At 37.2% G+C, this 21,784-nt stretch overlaps 1 protein-coding gene across 2 annotated transcripts in view; it reads right to left on the reverse strand.

Annotated features, from left to right (window-relative positions):
- Nucleotides 1-2,613: 2,613 nt before the first annotated feature.
- IFT88 (intraflagellar transport 88) overlaps nt 2,614-21,784 on the reverse strand; it is a 49,383-nt gene continuing 30,212 nt past the window's right edge. For both annotated transcript variants that reach the window (XM_035326388.1, XM_035326394.1), the window contains 6 exons: nt 20,980-21,032; nt 19,457-19,522; nt 17,603-17,709; nt 13,131-13,191; nt 3,660-3,755; nt 2,614-3,017 (listed from right to left, as the gene is read on the reverse strand). In XM_035326388.1, the coding sequence (XP_035182279.1) occupies nt 2,896-3,017; nt 3,660-3,755; nt 13,131-13,191; nt 17,603-17,709; nt 19,457-19,522; nt 20,980-21,032 (505 nt within the window). In that variant the 3' untranslated portion in view covers nt 2,614-2,895. The remainder of the gene's footprint in view (nt 3,018-3,659; nt 3,756-13,130; nt 13,192-17,602; nt 17,710-19,456; nt 19,523-20,979; nt 21,033-21,784) is intronic.

Consider the following 21,784-nt stretch of genomic DNA (forward strand, 5'->3'; position numbering starts at 1 on the left):
AGGGAAGATGCTCCAGGCCCCGTATCATCTTTGTGGCCCTCCGCTGGACTCTTTCTAGGAGATCCCTGTCTTTTTTGTACCAGGGAGCCCAGAACTGGACACAGTACTCCAGGTGAGGCCTGACTAGGGCAGAGTAGAGGGGGGGGATCACCTCCCTTGACCTGCTGGCCATGCTCCTTTTAAAGTGAGATGCTTAAATGGTGTCAGAAGCACATACCTGCAGTGTGGCTTCTGGAGATGGAGTCTGTTTTGTTGACAAAAGCTGACTCATCATTTCTCCTTGAGTTTCTGGGATCAAGGCAGACACCCTTAGCTCACAGTATTTCCACTTCTGCCGTTTCTGAGATCTACCGCAGGGCTGAGGGCTTTCTATGTGACAGCATAGAACACAACTCACATTGCTCCTAAGCTGAATGCCAACCAGGCTAGTGTCAGAACAGGGTCATGGTCATCACATCAACACAGCACAATAACCACCTATACCCATGCGATTGTGCTGGACAGGGCCCCATTAGCATGGCCATGCTTCTAAACCCAAGCTGCCTTAATCAGGCAGTTGTGTTCACTGGGAAGCTTGAGGCCCTCCGATAATGTGGTGACAGAGTGCTTTGGAAGCGCACACAGCTGCTGTTTCCTGAAGGGATTCCAGGTGTATCTGTCCCCATCAAGGATCACTCTCCAGCCTGGAGTCCAGGAGGGATATCACACCTTGCCTTCCTACGTGCAGAACATCTCAGCCAGCAGAAGGAGGAGGCCGCACCTAAGCTGCCTGTTAAGAATGGTTCCTGGCCCACGCCAGACTTCGGGCCATGCCAGGGAATTGTTTGGGAGGCCGCTAATAGTCACAGGCCAAATCTGTACCTGGGAGCGTGCTGATGGTCTTACAGCATGGATGGATACACACATCAGCTCCCCTGCTCTAGGCCTGCCAGAGCAGGCAATGCTTTGTTTCTAGCGGAGACACGGCTAGTGTCTCCACTAGTTAACTCCACTAGTGTCTCCGCTAGTTAACTAGGATAGTTAACGTGGTTTTGAAGGAGCTGAATTTGGACTACATCATTTGGACTGTCAGCAGGACTTACTCTTCCAGTGTTGCAGATTGATCACGACTTTCTGTCAAGCTCTTGCAAAATAATGTGCAAATATACTGTAACCCAAACCATGACATAATCAGATCCTCATGCTATAAGAAACAACATGTTCCAGAAGTTCCTGGGAGGTTGGGCAGAAATGGAATAAAAGTGCAACTCTGTTTGTAAAACACAGAATTTCACATAAAGCAGCTGCGCATCTCGGCAGACGAAACCAAGAAATTCCTACAGATCAAATCTGTCTATAGGAGTGTTTCTGCAGACTAAGGTTGGCTGTGAACCATATCCCAAACAATTAATAATTCATACCACTTCATCATAGACTTGTCTGTGCAATTGCAGTATTTAAGCAGATGCTTTTGTGTTAGAAGACAGTGTGACTGTATCTTGTCTTTTCCTTTGTTTTCCAGCTGTACCCTGTGACGGTCCCAAACACTCTCTCCCACTTTAATTAGTCATACTTTGTTCCACTACCTGCAGCTGAAAATGCTTCCTCCTGCCTCTTGTAACCTGGAGGCCCAGGTCTTCCAAGACTGTAAGCCCTACAGAAAAGAACTACCGTAATATGCAGGAATATGTCATCCCAGGCCCAGAGCAATAGATACAGCTCTGAAGATGATAGCAAGAGAAAGATGGGTACAAAATGTGGGCATATGGTTAAGTCTGAGGCCTGAGGCCTTCTCTAAGAACTATTCAGCTCAACTCCCCTCCCACCTCCCCTGTTTTTCTAACTAAAATAATTGAAAATAAGCACTGTTGTATTGGATAGAAGTGCCAAGGTGCTGGCAACCAGGAGGCTGCAGGGGTGGCCTCTGTGAGGAGAGGTTGAGGCTGTCCCACGCCCGACCTGGCCAGTTCCAGCTAGCTCTGCAAAGGTCCAGAATATAGCAAGATGACAATGGTGCACACATTACCTCTGTGTTGACAGGTGTGTACTGTCTTTGGACTACTGTCAAGGAATGAAGAAAAGTAAAATCAAGGCTGCAGTGAAACGGGTTCACCAGAGGCAGAAGATACCACACTTTTCTGTATTTCATATGCTAAAAGACATGGAAGGCCTCCTGCTCAGCTCAGTTGAACCTGCAGCAGATGAGGTCATCTTTTTTCCTTTCTGTTTTGCTGCTAGGAGAGAAATGCAGCATGGGAAAGACTTACAGAAATAAGATATGTGGCATCCACTTTCTTTTTTTTTTTTTTTTTTTTCCCTTCCTGTACCCACTCACCTTAAACCCTGAAAACCCAATCTAATTGCAGAAATACTTAGCAGATTGCCAAGAGACTGCAGAACCACCCTGGTTCAGCGACACACAGACTAATGTTAAGATACTTTCTTCAGTATCAGTTTAAGTGTTTCACTGAATTGTGGCCTCAGAGATGACCAAGGTCATATCCAGCATTTTCAGGAAGTCAATCCACATGCCTTAAATAAATTGTGGCTTTGAATGATGGATATGGGACTTCCAACCTTATAATATTGCTTTGAGGTATCTCACAGTGAAAAAGGTGAAATTTTAGAGACTGCTGCATTTCATACTACCATTGTATGCATTTCTGAAAGCAAAAGTTTTATACATTTCATATAGCTTACGCTGAGTTTGAGTGCCCGTGCAGTTTTCATGCAGGAGTAAAAATAAAATCTGGTGGGGTTATTTATTTTTATCTTCAAAACTGTATTTTTAACATATGGTACCATAAATAAGAAGTGTTTCACAGGTATTTTATCAAAACCCACTAAAAATAATCACAAAGGAGTATTTTTCTGCTAAAACTTTTAAAAGGAGAAAAAATTATGAGTGGGCATATATTATTCTGGAAGCAAATCCTCTCCTAGTTCTTCATCAGCAAAGTCATCTTCCTCAGTTCTCTTTCTTGCTGCAGTTTTCGGTCTTTCGGCTTGTGGGCCAAGTGGATCCACGTAGGAGGCATCTAGGGTTTAAGCAAGCACATTTGAAACAGTTATCTGCAAGTAAATTTAGTTCTGCTTTAAACATATACAATCAAACATAAGACTCCTTTTTAACATGACACATCTGTAAAAGTGTCTTTGAAATGCAGACTAGAAAGATCATACGAACACTGAAGGCAAATACCACATTTAGGAAGTGAGGCACTGCACAAGGGCAAAGTTACCTGAGTTCTAATGTACAAGTTCTCTTTCATTTTTTTTTTTCTAATATTTTTTTCTTTATTTTAGTACAGATGCTAAGTGAGAATAAGACTTCAGAAAGGTGCTTGGAACAGGAAAGTGGCGATAAGCTAGTAAAGAAAGGGCATTCTAGGAAGTACCACATTCCACAAGGATTAGGGTTTTTAAATCCCTTATACCCCTTTGAAAACTCAGCTTTAAAGTTGCAGTAGACAATTATCAAAAGTAAATAAATATTTACATAGGTCACATTTCTTAATATTTATAATTACTTTAAAGTGAGTTCTAAAGAATGCAACTAAATCTGAGGGAAAATGCTTTCGTAAGTGTGTAATTACACTTGCCCTTCCAAGAACTTAGTTTTTCTAACTCCTCTCTCTTTGAGGGCCAGAAAAGTCAGAAGATGTAAGCTGCCCACTTGCCTATTTCTTTACTGCTGCTACTTTCATAAGGTTCACTTGTTCCAGGCAAAGCTTTTAGTTTGGCACTCAGTTTTTCCCCTTTGGTACCACCAGTATCTGGAAGAAAAAAAAAAAAAAATGACAAGTAACATGTTGTCATGTTCTGTGAAATCATGATACAAGAACAAGATAAATTAAGCCACTATCTGTCAAACAAGATTTGGATGAAACCATCTTTTTACGGTGGATACAGTACTCATTTGTAATAGTAGTTACTACAACACAATGGATTCTGTGTGCATGCATGTGTGTGTTCTAATGTCTTTTTTTCTCCTAATATATAGCTTTATTTATTTTGGAGTAAACAAACTATTTCTGCTTCAAATGCTGACATTTCAGTTGCTTATAAATTACTGTCACATTTTGGAGCTAAAATAACCATGATAAATATAAGCACTGTCACAGTGCATTTTGACATTTCATATGCCTGTGTGCTTACTAATATATTAGCCTGATCCACCTGTTGAATGCTGTCAAGGTTAAATACAACATTAACTTTGCTTTAAATTAGAAGAGTATATTTGGCATGTGTTGTCTGCATGGCAGGCAGGCACAGTTCACGTATACAGACCATCTCGGCCCTGCATCCTGCTGTAAACACTGTGCTGGCAGCTCAGCTTGCAGTGGGGCCCCTAGGAATGTGTCAGCTCTGAGGGCTGCCTCGTGCCCAGACAACGTCAGATTAACATTCTCTTGCCACAGCAGTATTCCAGACACTTTAAATATTCTGTTCACCTCTGAATCTTGTTTTCACATTCATGGCAAGCTTTCAATCTCACTTGCTACAACAGATATTTATTCAAATTTTTTTTTCCTCCCAGGCGAAAATGTTTCATGTTTGGCTTGGTGTATTTACAAGGCAGGACGTGCCATGCAGCCAAATACAAACACACAGCACAAAACAATGTGGTTATTAAAACTCCATCTGTAAGGAAGAGAAATGGGTTTAATTCAGCAAATGTTAATTACAAAGTCTGCACTTGGCAACACATTTCCATTGTCTGTCTTACTACAAATGTTCTTTTTATGAATTTATTACTATTAAAAAAAATATTCTTCCACAAAGTGGACAAACCTTCATTTCTCTATAAAAACTACTGCAGACTGACGTTTAATCAGGCCTAAATTGGAAGAAAATGTTTCTGCTCTGAAAAAGATCTAATGCATACAGCCCAATACATATATGTCAAATGGTTAATACATTTACACGAGACAGATTATGGTTGAAATTTCAAAGCACAGGAAGTCAACTTTAACATCCATTGACCTCCTTTTGCTCAATTCTCTACGACAGGTGCCATGGAAGAAGTTAACTGCCTGGCAAAGGATTTGAATAAACTGAATAAACCAAGGGATTTGATTGCAAGGGGATCAATCAAAGGGCTGTGAAATTAAAAAGGCCCTCCTATTGATTTCAGTGGGCTTTGAAACAGGCCTGCACAACCAGAGGTTAGTGCTGAGCTTCAAAGATGATGTGGATGAAAACACGTTGAGTACAGCTAGAGGGCAATACAAAAATGGTTTACAGGGAGAGGAATAGAGTAGGAATACATACAGAGCCTTGTGAAAGGGAAAACAAGCAATTTACAAAATGAAGAAAACTGGAAGTAGTGAAGACACAAAGATAGGAAAGATACAGCAGAAAACACAAGAGGGGAAGACTGAACGCATTGAAGGAACTGTATTAATGAGAATCAGAATCAGGTTGGAAAAGACCTTCAAGATCAAGTCCAACCACCAACCAACCTGCAAAGTCCCATCACTAAACCACGTCCCTTAGTGCCATATCTACACATCTCTTAAATAGCTCCAGGGATGGGGACTCTACCACTTTCCTGGGCAGCCTGTTCCACTGCTTGGCCACCCTCTCCATGAAGAAGTTCTTCCTAATGTCCAATCCAGAACTTAGGAATGTCCATTACCCCCCTGGCATGACTTGAGACCATTTCCTTTCATTCTATCAATTGTCACCTGAGAAGAGACCACCACCCTCCTTGCTACAACCTCATTTTAGGTAGATGTAGAAAGTGATGAGGTATCCCCTCAACTTCCTCTTCTCCAGGATAAACAGCCCTAATTCCTTCTGCTACTCCTCACAAGTCTTGTTTTCTAGTCTCTTCACCAGCTTCGTTGCTCTTCTCTGCACACACTCAAGCAACTCAATATCATTCTGGTTGTGAGGGGCTCAAAACTGAACACAATATTCAAGGTGTGGTCTCACCAGTGCCACGTACAAAGGGACAATTGGTTGGTTCCAAAAAGGAAGAACTTGGTGTAGTGAAAATAAGAGATCAAGAAGATGGCATATCTAAGGTTTTCAACTATGAAGGAGGTGAAACAAAGTTTCGGAGATACTACCTGATGAAGCTGAAGGATTTGGTATTAACCAAATGAAGAAGAAAGGATGGTCGACAAAACAAAATGACTGAGATAAACCTCATACGCACAAGTTACCTGAACATCTTACTGCCCTAAACTGAACAATTTTAAACAACCTTTCTCAGTCATTCTATTCTAGTTACATTTTATTAGGACTATACCCAAGACAGGAATGAAGCTCTAAGACCAAAACTGTAAGACAAATTTTCTCCTGTTTTCTCTCTCTCATCTACTACTAGATGTACAACCCTTGAAGTGCCTCACCAGCTTCCCCCCTGCATAACTTTGAATTTCCCTGAACACTTATTGCTATGATTGAGTTGCCCCAGATGGCCATCCTGAGCAGCGAGATGCCTGCAGGATGTTCAGCATGCAACCCCTGTGCCTAAGTTCCCCTTCCAGTTTATGAATCAGTACCGTCAACAGGATTCTGAGCGCTGTTACGGTGAGCAAATCTAAATGTAGGCACAAATGTAGCTTTTTAGGATGCAGTTGCCCAAACACGTTATTTACTGTCAGGTTAGTGAACTGAATTAGCCCACTAACACAACAGAAACTTTTTTTCAAGTTTATCAGCAAATTAACGCGGCTCACCTTACCTCTGGTGTGACCATTACAGCAAGCATGGAAGGAAGGTTAAGATCTCCTTTGGTAGCAGCCCACAGCTGGTTTGAATTAAGCTAACGCATAAAACAACATTAAGTCTCCAAGGACTGCACTAAGAAAGTGGAAGAAGTGTATCTTTCTTTTCAAAGTACAGCTGGAAGAGAATAAGAGGTGGTTGACACCTTCTACCTGACATGTAGACGTCAGACAGCAGCTCAGGACATGAGGGATCTGGCTTCAATACCTTCCTTCACCTCAGGGAGGTCAATCCCACAGCTCCCATCTTTCACAAAGTGTCCTAGCTGGTGAGCCATTTGGGGTATGGCCTTTCTCAAAGCTCTGCCACGGAATACAGGCTTTGGCTGCCAACATGGTAGCTATGCAAAATTCTGCTGACCATACAACTTTATCTGCCAGAAGTTTAAACCTCATCTTGAAATTACTTTTTATAGTTCTGTTTGTAGATAAATCATCTGTATGTTTTTATTCAGTATACATACATAACTTTGCCAAAGTTAAGGAACACTGGCTTGCAATGCAGAGCTCAGGATTTTGGTATCCTACACCAAACAGAACTTCAAGGGAAGGAGTTGTTTTTAAAGCAGTTCATCACAAACATGAATATTTGTGAGATGTGAAGGGTGAGTTTTACAGTTTCTACCCCTGCCTCCCTTGGGATGTGAAACTAACTTTCACTGAAGTAATATACAGGAAATAAACAGAGCTAACACTGGGACAAAGGATAATGATAAATACTCTGGATCAAGGGCTTTTTTTTGGGGGGGGGTTACTAATAGTACAGCTTTCAGTGTTAACATCTGTCTGATTGCATTTGCCATCAAAGGACTACAGGTAAACATTTCTCAAACTGCAAACAATTTGTATCTGTATTACTTGAGTAACTGCACAAACCAATGTTCCTAATTAAATAAAGCTTTTGAATAAAGGAAAAATCAGTGCTGAACTACATTGCTTTCTTTCTCCAAGAAAACCTTCACTGCAATGAATACATGCTCCTATTTATTATGCTTTTATTTAAAAGCTATGTTATTACTGTAGGTTGTGTGGAAGCCAGTCCCTGTGTACCCACTCTGGGTTGATAACGTGGATGCATGCACATAAACTGACTGCAGGAATATGGCTTCAGATATTGGTTGAAAAAGCAAGATTAATTGATTAAGCAGAGCTTGGCAATATATTTTAAAAGATATATTTACTCTATAAAATGTTTATACTTGAGACTTGGATTGTCACACTGACATCATCTTCTCCTCACATTCTGCGTGCAATAGCATCAACTGGAAGCTATGCATATACAGACACAAATCATATATTCCGCGTGCTGATATCTGTTACGGTGCATTCCTCCTCTCATCTGGTTAGGAAGTCATGCCCATAATGTTGTATTTAGGATATTTAATAAAATCATGCATTAAATCTATAATATGTTCTGTTCATTCAGATGTGTTCAACCTCCATACAAAACCTAATTTGAATTAATTCCTCCCCATACAATTAAAAACAAAATACAAACCAACATCAAAAGCATCGAAGTATAAAACATGTTTTTTAAAAAATGGTTAATTTTACATGGCAGAATAATGAATAAAGCACCATATTGCAAAAGTAACCCTGTCTTGGAATAATCCTATTTTAAGCACTGACATGTCTAGCCAAAAAAAGATTTCAAATTTGTGTGTTTCTGTACTTCCAACTTAGGAAGATACCCATGTGTGTAACAATACAACCCATAAAATCCATGTTAGTTATCTTTTAAAGGAACCTCACAAGTTGCAATTACAGTGATGAGATAAATGCATCAGGAATTCTTCCAGTAGTATCACAAAGGACATAAATTAGAATCTTTAGTACCAGTTTACTCATCAGGAAAGATCAAAAGGTTTGTTCGGTAGTCTACCTCTGTAAAACGTTCAAGTAAAAAACTGCATAGTGGGGAAATAATTTTTAAGACTGCAGTTGTTTCATTAAACCCAGAATGTGTTTAAATGCAGCTCTTTGTACCTCTCCTGTTTGGGATGAAGGTACCTTCTTTGGGGAAGAGAGGGCTTTGTTTTGATTTAATTTGAACAGTAAGTTCCGTGTAGCAGACAGAATATCATCTTAAAACTGAGGAAAGAGGTGAGAAGCAGGTGCAATTTTTAGCTCCACTGCAGTTCATTTTGCTTTCAAATTTTGTTGAATGCAGGTTGTTTCTGGTGTGAGTTAAGCTAACTCCTTACGTGAGTTCAGATGCAACAAACAGATTAAGATATTCTCACCATTCAGATATTTTTTCCTTTCCATTTATAAAAAATAAAACCTAAAACACTTAAAAAAATAAAAATCACAGTACACACAGCAGATGGAACCACCCCACAACAATTTGTAATTAATGAGGCATGAATAAACACACAAAACATAGTAAATATAAGTGATCCTGCAGTTCTTGCTGCAGAGTAACAGGAGAATCTCCTGCCTCAACCATAGGGAAGATTATTTAGGATGCTTACTGCCTTAACACTCAGAAAGTGCTTGCATATTATTTGAAGAGATACCTATAGCGTGCTATAGGGTGCTTGAACACGGGATGTTTGTTTGGGATGGACAAACCCGTTTCACCTCTAATATCATCACAGCTGAAATGAAAAAGGGAAAAGAAATTCCTCTTGTGCATGTTCCTTCCCAAATTCATCTGGACAGGCTTAGGTAGCAAGGAGAATGCAAAATGCTCAGCCTTTCATCTTCTGAATCCTACATTTCTTCTTTGGGCTTCTGTCCGAGACTGCACGACTCCTCATACACACAACTCCCCTCTCATCTGGTACAAACCTCCCCATTCAGAGAGCAGGGCAAATGCAGAGACCAAGTAAACACTGCTACGGTAATGTGTGCCATAAGGTCATGCTTTCACTTATCTATGAAAGGCCTTATGGTCTTGAACAGCAAAAATCTCTTACAGTAGTAAAACCCACAACGTCCTAACTTCCAAGTTCTGGATGTTAGTATCACATCTTGGCAAAATATGAAACAGTGAGCATGAAAACAAGCCATTATTGAAAAGGAAATCTTTGACAACTGCTGAAACTCTGATGTGCTGTTAAAAAAAAAAAAAAACTTTTTCTCTCTTTTTTTTTTTTTTTCCTTAAATCAACAAGAAAAAAATTAAGGGAGTATATCAATGCCATCTCCTTCCAACATGAATCAAAAAGATCAAAAATCATCAATCTGATATTCAGGCAGAGAAGAAACATTTATATGAAAACTGGACAAATGTGTTCAATTTTGGGTAGGCCTTTTAGATGTAATACAAGAGTGGACTTTAACTGACGCTCATAGATAAGTTTTCTTGGTTGCCCTTTTTCCATTCTGTCTACCATCTATGCATCCTTCAAATTATTGTTTGGTGCATCTCATGTTTCTTCTGTTTGAATTTATATTGGCAAAGTAATAGGGGTACAAACACTAAAAAGTAAGGTTTTAAGTACAAACCTTGTCGATTTCTCTTTCCTCTTAGCTTCCTCTTTGGAACCAATTTTAAATAATACTTCCTAAACAAAGAAGCCTGAAGTATTAACACACCTACTACAAATAATATAGAGACAAAATACTTGAGGGGAAAAAATCTCCTCAGGATGCCAGTAAGTATGGAGACACTGAGCTGGTAAGAGGAAAGAAATAAAACCTGCATCATACTTAAAATATTTGGAATGCATACACACTTCATTTAGCTAGTAAGTACTTTCATTTAGCTAGTAAGTACTAAACTAAGGATGATTCCATGCTTCACTGGGTTCAGTAATGACGGCAAATCCCTCATACAATGAAGGAAAACGATCCCTTTTGGTCTTGGCAACAGCACTGGAAGAGATGAAATTCAAAATGCTTATGTTTCTTGTCTTATATTGAAGTCATTAATATTTCCAAAGTGTATTAAGATCTTAAAATAAAGTAACCATTGTTTATATTTCATGCGTGTCTCCATACAGGCTGTATATAGAAATTTCTTACACTGTAAAACACATCCATAACCCAGGTGAACAACGCTAAACTTCAGACAAAATAATGTTTGGATCTTCATGTTTCTTTCAGTCTTCCTCAAGAAAAGGCAGACAAACTACAACATAATCCTTAACGTTTGTTGCTGCAAGTGTGTGGCTTCTTCACTGATAAGGACGACTGACTCCGCAAAGTCAACATTGCTAGTTAGAAAATGAGTAATGCCTTTGATGCCTTACATAAATATATCTACATTCAACACAAGTTTTAATTAAGAATCCCCTCCAAAAGTTAACTCCAGGCTCAATACAGGACCTTCTTTGTACCTCTGCTTGTTTGCTGAGTCATTTGCAGAAAGGTTGGATCTTTGGCACTGACTTTGTATACTAGCAGCTTCCCAAACACACTCTTACACAGACTTGTTCCCAAACTATTTTTTTCCATTCTTTCATGAATTTGACACAGTATCTTGAGCAACAATCTATGAGTTATTGACAGGAAAGATTCTAGATCAGTTCTGACCTTGCTTATCCTCTCATCCTCTTTGTTTGCATCTGCTCTTCTCCAATTATTCTGATTATGGGAGGGTGGAAAGTACTCCCTTGGAATTAGTAGAGTTTGCAGCCAAAGTTCCTGAAGTACTCAAGTTGTTTTTTTGTTAAGGGGGAGATTACTATTTTTTAAAAAATATAACTTTCCAGATATATTTCTGTTTTTAAAGATAGTATTGACAAAGTGGTCGTTTGTGGGATTAAGGTTGTCTCAGCATTTATCCAGCTTGGTTGTTATTTATATTCTCTATTGCTAAATTACTGACTCTCTTACTCTCTACACTTTTTTTCCACTGAGAAGGGTAGATATAATAAGAAAAAATAGTTGTAAGAAAATAAACCCTTTGCGCCATTTGTGTGGATGCCTGACGCAATGTTTTGCACAGCATGAAATACCCTTGCCTACTCTTCGTTTCTATTTATTGTAAGCCAAAGTAGATTTCTACTTTATGATAAAAATCTGTCCAGATCCTCTCTCACACTGCTGTTTTGCTGGCACCTCTAGCTGATTGTCTCATCATAGAGCTTATGTTACAAAGGAGAGTCCAGAAACATTTCCATCTCTCTCTGTTACCAAAATAAGGAACTTCACCCCAGGAACCGTTTTGACCTGAGGCCCTGAACAGGTATAATTCAATCTTAGCCGAACAATGGTTTTTTCTACTTAACAATAAATGATTTAAAAGTTTTCTTAGTGAAACTACTGAGCTAAAAAAAGGAATGAGGTCTCCCTTAAGAATCCAGTACTCAGTCTTAACTCCTAGATAAATCAGGAGAGCAGTCTTCCTAAATGCAAAATAATTCTAAGGTCATTTTAAGATGATTTCCATGACCCTACACAATTGGATCAATGTAGTCAAACGTGTGTTATATTGGTGGAGAAATAAGATCACCAGCTAAGAAAAAAAATAATCCATAAATTGTTTCTCTGTAAAAGGAAGGGAAGAAAAGCAAGAATTTCTAAGGGAGATCTTTTATGATACCCACCAATGTAAGATTAAAGCAAAAGCAGCATACAAAGAAACCTTTTCCTATTTGAGTCAAAAAGGATTTTTTTCTAGCTGGCCAAAGTAGCCTGAAGTCTGGTAGTTTCCTTAGAACGGCAGTGGGGAACAGTTAGGTTTAACAGTACTAATGTTTCATGAATTTAATAACGGGAGGGAAAAATCATTAGTTCTGCAGTATGCAGACTGCCTAGTGCAGAAAAGGCTAAGCAGGCAAGCTTCCAGACTTACCTTGCTAGAGTTTTACATTTACGAAACTCAGCATTGTGAATCTATAGGAGCACAGAAACATAATAGTCAGAGTGAGCTTTTCTTTGTGGATGCTGCTAGGACTTCAAATCTGCCATTCTGGGAAAATGGGAGGAAGGAGCTCAAAGGTAGTACAGGTGTCTGCTTATTACAGGGTTCTTCGCACAAAATAGCCTCTTGAACTTGTAACAAACACTGCAAAAGACTAGACGATGGGCATAAGAATCCCTTTTCTCCATGCTAAATAAAGATACAGTGAACTTCTGTAGTTCATGGCTTATCCATTCTGTTTCATTATAGTAAATGACTCCTTATAGTAACTATTCCAGATTTCATCCCAAGTTAATGGAATAAAAACGTTCAAGTCCACAATATTGAAAACAAGTAGAAATTTAGCTTTAGGGATACACTGAGATCTGTACATAAAACACCAACCTTAGACCAAATCCATGCTTTAATACTGGTTGAGGTTTTGTACAATAAGATAATCAGAAAATCTGAAAAATTTGTGAAGTGCTTGCTTATTACTCACTGCGTATTTATGTGCATTTAGAAATGTAAGGAGCTTTTACAAACACGTTAAGAAAAACTATTTTCTTTAGAATCCTGTCAAGTCTGATATTTAAGCAGAGGCATTAACTACTTACCACCACCACTATTTCCTTCTTTGCGGCTACGTGCACTGCCATCTCTGCCAGACTTAATACGCTGGAGAACAGTGAAACAGGTTTGAAAAGAACAGAACAAAAAAACATTTAGTAATATGCTTTAGAAATAATAATTGAAAACTCAACCTCGCTTATTACTAAACAAGAATATTAAACTAGGCTTACTATACTGTAACTAATAAACCTTGTTTTTTCAAAGCACAAAATTAACCTCAAAGTCAGTGTTAAAATCAACGTTTACATAAAACTAGAGTCCTATAAAATTCAATCAGGATATCTCAATAAATTATTTTATTTCAGATAAAATTTATACAAGGAATGTGCATAAAATAGTTCAGATGAACCTTTGTAAAGTACAGCTGAAAAAACAGGCCACATAGCCCTCCTTGCATGAGTTCAAAGTAGCCTCTGCCTATTAACGTCTTGTAAAACCTACAAGCGTTTTATTATTGTAAAGATTCAAGGGGGGGGGGGAAGTAGGGAAATCTATAAAAAGAACTATTCACTCCATAGATCTTACGTTTTGAATACTTGGCACAGGACTGTACTTTACAGCAAAATTTAATTTGCTGTTGAGTGTTAAACGTAAGATAAAGGTGAAGGCAAATACTTTAAAAACTATGCTTAAAAAGGCAGCCCTCTTGCACTGAGGAAGGTACCACAAACATCTTCCAGCTGTGTTTTTTTTAGGGTTATTTGAAAACTTTAACAGTTTATCAAAGCAATACCTCTGTATCACATGGCAGAACTGGCTTCTCCTGGCTAAACATCAAATTTCTCATGCATATATCATGTCAGTTACAAGAAGGTACATCTCAGTAAGGGACTTTTTTATGGACAGGTACAAATACTTGGCCTTTAAAAACACCTGGCTGTTAATAAAGTAATCTCTGTATCTTTTGAATTCAGGATCTGCTTAAAATGCGTGCACACTACCTAGCTATTTATTACTGTAGCTTCTTCACTCAGTTTTCACCAGAAAAATATCATAGAGTCTGGCAAAGCTGGAATGACACGGAAGTGAAAAAACTTCCAAGCTTCTTGCCAAAATGAAAAGGAAGAACCCTTAAATCAAAATTCACAGGACTCAGACAGGAAAGCAGCATGCCTAGCATGAAACCAGGAATGGTGTTGGAACTGCCCAGTCTGGGACCAGAATTCTCATACTTTTTATTTATTTTGGTAAACCCTCAAGTCTGTAATATGTTCTTTGAATTTTGGACTAGGTATCCTGTTCACCGTCCTGTGAAGCAGCATGCCCTTCAGGAAGAATGTCCAGACTATCCAAATGCTGAATGATCCCTCAGTCTGTCAGAAGAAGTTCAGCTTTTGTCTGTCAGAAGGAAGTGGTCCCTATAGGACAGTACCCTCATGGCATTTACATCATTGGACTTTACTCCCAAAATGTTACAGAAGTCCTAAAGCTTAAGCATATGAATAATTCCTGTCAGGTTCCAAGTGAGTAGCTTATAAGTCATCCATACTAAAAGCAGACACTTAAAATAGGCCAGCGATTTCCACCCTAAAAATGCCTATTTCTCTCCTATGACTGCAAAAGAAATTTAAGGATGATGAGACCAGATGCGGATGCCTGAAGGTAAATGCAGTAAATCCCCCCCAGTGTTCGCACCTATCATCATTGCTTCACAGCACACCCAATCAGCCCCCCCTTTTCAGTCATTAAGCTCACTTAACGGAAATAAATGGTAATGTGTGTATACATCAACACCAAGAAGCTAGTGTGAATTTTTACACTAATACTTGCCTTTTATTAAACTGAAACATGAAAAAGCAATATTAATGTATTAAAAAAAATAACATGAAGGTTATAGCAAAAATCCAATGCTGAGAGAGACAGGGAGAAAAACTTCTACAGTGAATGAACCCCACAGATGTTCCCAGATTCTTGGCTGGAAGCATTTAACAACTTGCCCATATTTGAGAATTGAGTGAAATAAGTACTCCAGAATATTTATTTTGGTATAAAATCCATGTGGATGTATTTATTCTGGCAAAATGATGCCAAAACAGCAAATTTTGATAATTTTCTACACAGAGACAAAGTCTGTGTGCAGACTTTGAAATGCACGTATAGTGCACTGGCATTTATCTTGTTCTCTTTACCGAGTGCAATCAAGAAACCACAGGTTAGTCTAAAACTGGGAGCAGGAATTGAGTTGTATCTGGTTTTGTTAACTGAAACCAATGTTCCTTTTGGAAACTGAGGTGGTGAAATATTAAATTTGATAATTTTAGAGCTTGAAAATATAGCTTATGACTCTATGCCCATGAACGACAAAGAATTTCCCAGTACAAAAATACCTAGTAATTCCTAAAGCCAGATGGTGGACATAAAAATAAAACATGCACACCCATACACGCATGCACACCAACACAGAATAAAACTACAAACAAACAAACAAACAAACAAACAAAACAGGGGATGGAAAGCCAGATGTAATACCAGTAGGAAAAAGGAACTGGAGCACTACTGTATGCAAGATAGTGTTGCTGAGATTCTGTCTTGTGCTACCAGGCATCTATACTGAAATCCAGAGATCTCTATCATTCAGGTACTAAAGTCCCTTAAAAAAAAATGTAGTCGGAATGAAAAACAAAAACAAAACAAAACAAAAAAAAACAACAGCACAAGAAACAAACATTTTAAGCATAATACATGCGCTAATGAAATCTCTGTTCTTAAATAATTAGGCAATCTAATCTTTCATATTTGCTTGTAGTTTTTTCCCACCAGATAGTACAGAAACCTGTTCAGGAAATCTCAGGTTTCCAACATGAAATAAACATGAGGGAATTTTACAAAATTTATTTATTTTTACAAATTCAAATATCACTTTTCTTAAGAGAAAAATGTATTTTTCTTAGGGTTCTCAACTCTAAGAGAGTATTCAAGAATTAAATATTAAGTATTAATATTTTAAGTAGTATTTTTTAAGTATTAAGTAGTATTTTTATTTTTATTAAGTAGTTTTTTTTAAGTATTAAGTATTTAAGTATTACTGTATGGTAAGTAATTAAAATACTCAGTGCAAAAAATGCTGGAACTATATATCAGAAACTAGATTACCTCCTCATTTCCAGGGAGCTCTGTATTTCTCACCAACTAACATAATGCAGTTTTCAGCTCGTTTCATCTCTGAGCTTTCCCGAGTGAAGTACTGAGGTACTAGATATTGCAAGGAACTATGACTGTCACTAGTATTGAGCTGATACTACCTAAAAACTAAGAAAAGCCTATTTAACACAGTTTAGAGAGGCCTCCTTTAATTGTTTTGTAGAATAGGAACATTGTATCTGGCTATCTGCTTTGTTTACTGATATGGGGGAGACTTGAATGATTATTAGCACTACTACATTTCTAGACGGCTTTCTTTTCTTTTTTTTTTTTTTTTTTTTTTTAAGTGCTCAAGTTTTACATTTACAGAAAATCCAAACCAATATACTTCAACTAGCCCACAAAGCGAGGCTGTAGCATACATTTGGAATTGTTTGATCAGCATTCCCCTTTATGAGCTCTTTTCACTTTTGAAATGCCCCAGTCTACATGTGCATACTTAGACTGTCTGGAATTGAAGTAAAATTGAAGTAACTAAGGATGTATTTACACATTATCTGACATTGAAAGGGAATCAGTGAGTCTTACTAGTTAAATTAGGTAAGACTTAACGTGTCCTAAAGGAACTATTAAGACTAATGGAGCTTTCAGACAATTCACTGGACAGGAAGAGCAAGCTTGAATACTCTACAGCTCAGTAATACAGACAATGCTTCCAAATAAGAACCTGTTTTTAATTTTAAAATCTTACTTTATCACAAGAATAACAAGAAAATTATGAACACACACCCACAACGCTCTGAATACAACACAAGTTGTGATTTCACACCTTTCACAGCCTTAAGTTTTTCCATAGATTTTTTTTTTTCAGTTTAAAATTTGCCACTGACATGAATGATTTACTTCATACCTATGTAATTTATGTAATTTAATGTTGCAGTTTTGTATACAGCAAAAAGGAGTTCTACTACATGAACAAATTCTTATGCTCCCCCCATCCCTCTATAGCTGCATTATTACTTGGCTGGTAAATATACTTCGCACAGTCTGGCAAATAAGTAGGAAAGACGACATTCCAGAGAGGCTGAATTATGTGGGTGGCTCCAGCATTCCCATCCCATACACATAACCCATCTTTCACTGGTATTTAAAATCACAGAAAATCCAGTGCTCAAAAAATTCAGGCAGATTTAATGCTGATGCACAATTCAAATGAATGCACTAATTCAAAACTAAAAAACCCCAAATGCAAAACATGAGCCTCTCCAAAACAGGAGAAATTAAATAAATTTAAATAAAAGTTATTTTAAAGCATAAAAAATACCGTTTTGGCTTTGTGCAGTGAAACTATTATTGCAGAAAGAAACAGGCTTACCTGCTCTCTTATTTCTTTTAATTTTTCCACTTTTTTGAGCTTTGTCATATATTCTTGGACTTCTTTCAGTCCCATATCTGTGCAGAGACGAACTAAGAATCGGAGGCCTAATTGAAAAGCAAAACATTGTCAGAAAAAAGGCTTACAAGGAGGTCACACTACAAGTGCACTCTACCAGAACTGGCCATACTGAATGGCAGCAGGGAACATTGCCAACAGCTGGGAATACAAGGTGACTCTGGTCCAATAGCACTATGCAAGTTACGATATTATGCAAACGTTCAACACTTTCTGTGATGCAATGTCTATGTCCACACCAAGTGCAAATACCATTTGTATATGAAGATGCAAGACATACTGAATACTTCTGGCTCAGAATGCCTGACAAATATTTTGGAAACTGGAAAGCATAATAACAGTACTAATTTATTACTGAGGAGACACTACCAATAGCATTTTGTTGGAAACAATTTTACAAAGGCCAAATGAATCCAAATGCTTGTTGTTGTTGTTGTTTTCCTGTTCTCTAGGTGATTTTTCTAGATAAATATTAATTCTACAGAATAAAAAATGCAGACTTGAAGATCAAATACAACTGTAGGATGGAACCAAGAGGACCCCAAGAAACAGTCATCATCAGACTCCCAAAACATTGTTGCTATTCCTGTGTGTTTGTCAACATCCCTTTGAAAGAACTGCCTCTGAAGCAGAAACAAGCATGACGCAATCCACTTCCCTCCTGATACTTTCACAAATGTATTTTTTTTATTTTTGTGCAAAGTTAGGTTTCTGCTGCTTTAGTGAGCTGCACCTGTTCACTAAGGGATCAGATAAGTATTGGAACCGGCATAAGGAAGAGGGTTGGGTGCATATGGCCAGGAAGGGAAGAGTGAAGAACCATTGTTTCAGCAGCAGAAAAATGTTCTATCAGTTAAATTTATTGTCCAACTGCTGCCTCAGTTTCTTGATTTGTAGAAACTACATTCAGAAAAATAGTGGCATTTCTAACAGGTTTACTAAATACTCCACTCCTCTGAAATATAAGTGACCAATATGAACACAGTATTTTGCTTATAACTTTGAGAAGTCATAGTATTGAATTTCTCTTGTACAACAGAGCTCTGATTCCTCTTTTTCAAAAAAAGTACATTTGTTAAAGCAGAATGACACAGTTTTATTTTAACATACAATAAACACTCTTCCAACATAAAATTTAAAATTGTAGGCTTATTGGTGACAACATTGTACTTTGGAATTAGTAAAACATAAGGCAGCATGGGATGCAAGTGGATATTCAAAACAACCAGCCTTTATTTTCTACAGGGCTTTTTTATTTAGACTACAGGTGTGATTGGTTCAGCAAAATGTCTTTTCAATGTTTCTTCAAAGTTACGTTTCCCTTAGTGCAGTTTGAAATTCTCTAAGGATTTTCTAGAGGCCAACTACTTGACCAACTATACTTAAAAACCCAGCCACAAAATCACATCCTCTACCTTCTTTATGAAGGCTTTGGCAAAAACAATATAATTTTCTCATATCTGGAAACTTGCAGTGTGAGTTTCAACTAGTAGGGACTAGAAGTGAAAATTCATGTATTTTTAATCTCTCTTCTGATAAAAGAAGTTACATAGAATCTAGCAAGTATGCAAGAGAATGAGCTCAACTGCTCAGCTACAGTTAAAGTTTATTTTCATCTTTCTCCTGCTTTACCCTAATATTCCTTAAAGCACACTTCACTGGTGTTACAGAAAAAATGGGGCAATAACATGAATTTAAAAAAAAAAAAGTTAATGAAAATATTTTTATATTAAAATACTTACATCATATAGATTACTACTCAATGAAACAACTTACATTCGACATTCTCTGGGAATTTTCTGTGAATGACTTTGTATTTCTCTAGAGCTTTCTGGTAATTGCCTGCAAACAAAACAAACATCTCCTACCCACATATCCAAAATATAAAAATAGTATCTGAAGAGGAATTGATACAATTTGATATCACTTCATCTTGCCAGTTTGAGTACATGATTTAATATTATAAAAGCAAATTTGATCAAAACAAACTTAACGTTCTTTAATTACCTGATAGTAAAAATTAAAAGCATTTGAAAATAACCCAAATTATTCTGTGAAAAACAGATTTTCCTGATTTTTGACCTTTTTAATACCTGCCTGTGCAACCTCATCTTCCTACGACACATCTACTAGATAAGACATTAAACATATGGTGGCTTATCCGAGGCTGCAAATATAGGGATTGGTCAAACAGAAATGTGTAACTGCTGACCTCTGCCTGTATTTCCTTCAATCAGAATACTCATTTGTCTCTCTCTCTTTTTTGCCCAAACAGCAGTTTTCATAAATCTGGTAGCAAAATAATTACATTTTAAGACTTCTGCCTCCAATTTGGCTCAGGTTGATTATTATGCAAAGGACTGACAGAGCCTGATTATCTAAAAATTCATATCCATAACATAACTGACAAAAAAGTTTGTTCAGATATCACCGTTTTTATTTTCCTAATGTGAAATAGAGATCAATCTGACTTTCCATGTGTTAACATGATAATCTGGGAATTTTGCCAGTGAATCATAAATGATCTAAAAAAACAGCCAAAAACGTGTTTCTTTCCTGGGAAATAAGTTAATCTGCCTCTTTTTGGATGGTGCTGACTTAATTCTTAGTTCTTAATTCGCTAACTTCCCCAGGTCCTGTTCCTTCTTTCACTGTTGAACTAAATATCAGAGTGAGAAAATGCATTTGTTTATTATGAAATCGAGTCCTGCAGAGTTCTAAAGAAGAAAAAGGGAGAATGACAAAATGGGTCAACAAGAAATAAGAGTATTATTTACATGATTAAGTGATGAAAAAAAACAGAAAGATTAGTAGTCTCTTTCTATTTTGCCTGTTGACATACTAAATTCACAGTAAGAAAACACTTCACATTAAGACTGCTTTCTGTTTGTGTAACACAAATACTACTATAAATCTAAAAAGTATATCTACTGTTGAAAATGAATGGTCATTAAACAACTTTAAAACCTCCTATGTTAGATCAGATGGTACTACTAATTACATTAAAAAAAAAAATCTAGCAGATGATTTATGCTGCTTTATCTTCTTTAATTATTTAACAGCATAAAGAGTATTTTATGCGTATGTCAGTACAGGCATACTTCTCAGAGTTAAAAGAGAAGTCACACTTTATTGCATATAAGCAAAACATTTCTAACAAAATAATATATAACAACTTTTAAACAAAGTTTAGACCAGTATTGACATCAGACAGAAAGATCAAAAGGAAAAAAAATCAAAACATCAAACAAAACAAAACAAACCTTCAACTAATTACAAAAAAATGTTACAGAACTTACCACTTCTTCGATAGCAACTGGCAACCATCAGCTGCCACTTCACTTGTGTAGGTCTGTACATAAATAAAATAAAATTATGCACGTCGACAAACATTGAATAGGCAAAACATTCTGCACAGTGTTTGTAAAGACCTCCCCACTTAGAGCTCTGAACTCTGGCTCCTCCACTATGCCATCACCTAGAAGCCCTAGCTGCTGACTTTTTGTCTCCATTTTAACATGTAACGGCGATACTTATGGTCAGAGAAAATATGAAACATTTGCTCATATACAACAAAACTGTTGGACTTCTTCCTCACTCTTCTCAAGATAACATGTAAATTCGTAAAATTTCATGTCAATTGTGTGAAGGTACTCTAAAAGCTGAAGCACTTTTCACATGAGTTACAGTTCAGCATAACCAAAACACACTGTACACTAGCATTTACAGAACAGTCTTTGTATTTATTTTCTTTACTCCCTGCAGTCACAGCCTAGGCCTGTTTTTATCTGTAGCTAATCTGCTTCTTTGCCTGATAGTCACCGATCTTGGAAAAGACGGCTGCTTCACATTTTTCAGTTTCAGCTAGATATGTCTCCTGCAAACAATAACTAGTAGGTAGCTTCACAACTACTTTACTAATGATAGATTTATGTATGCTGGTAAAAAAACTGTCTAATGTGTCATCTTAGACTGAAATTTTAGATGTTAATTATTGAGATTAAAACTCCAAATATAGTAAATAATGTTAAACTAAAAAATGCTGGTCATGGCTAAAATAAAGTTATAATTTTAACATGTAATTTTATTTACAGTTAATAGTGA

This window comes from Oxyura jamaicensis, chromosome 1 (assembly GCF_011077185.1).
Source record: "Oxyura jamaicensis isolate SHBP4307 breed ruddy duck chromosome 1, BPBGC_Ojam_1.0, whole genome shotgun sequence".
In the NCBI taxonomy this organism is placed as follows: Eukaryota; Metazoa; Chordata; class Aves; order Anseriformes; family Anatidae; genus Oxyura; species Oxyura jamaicensis.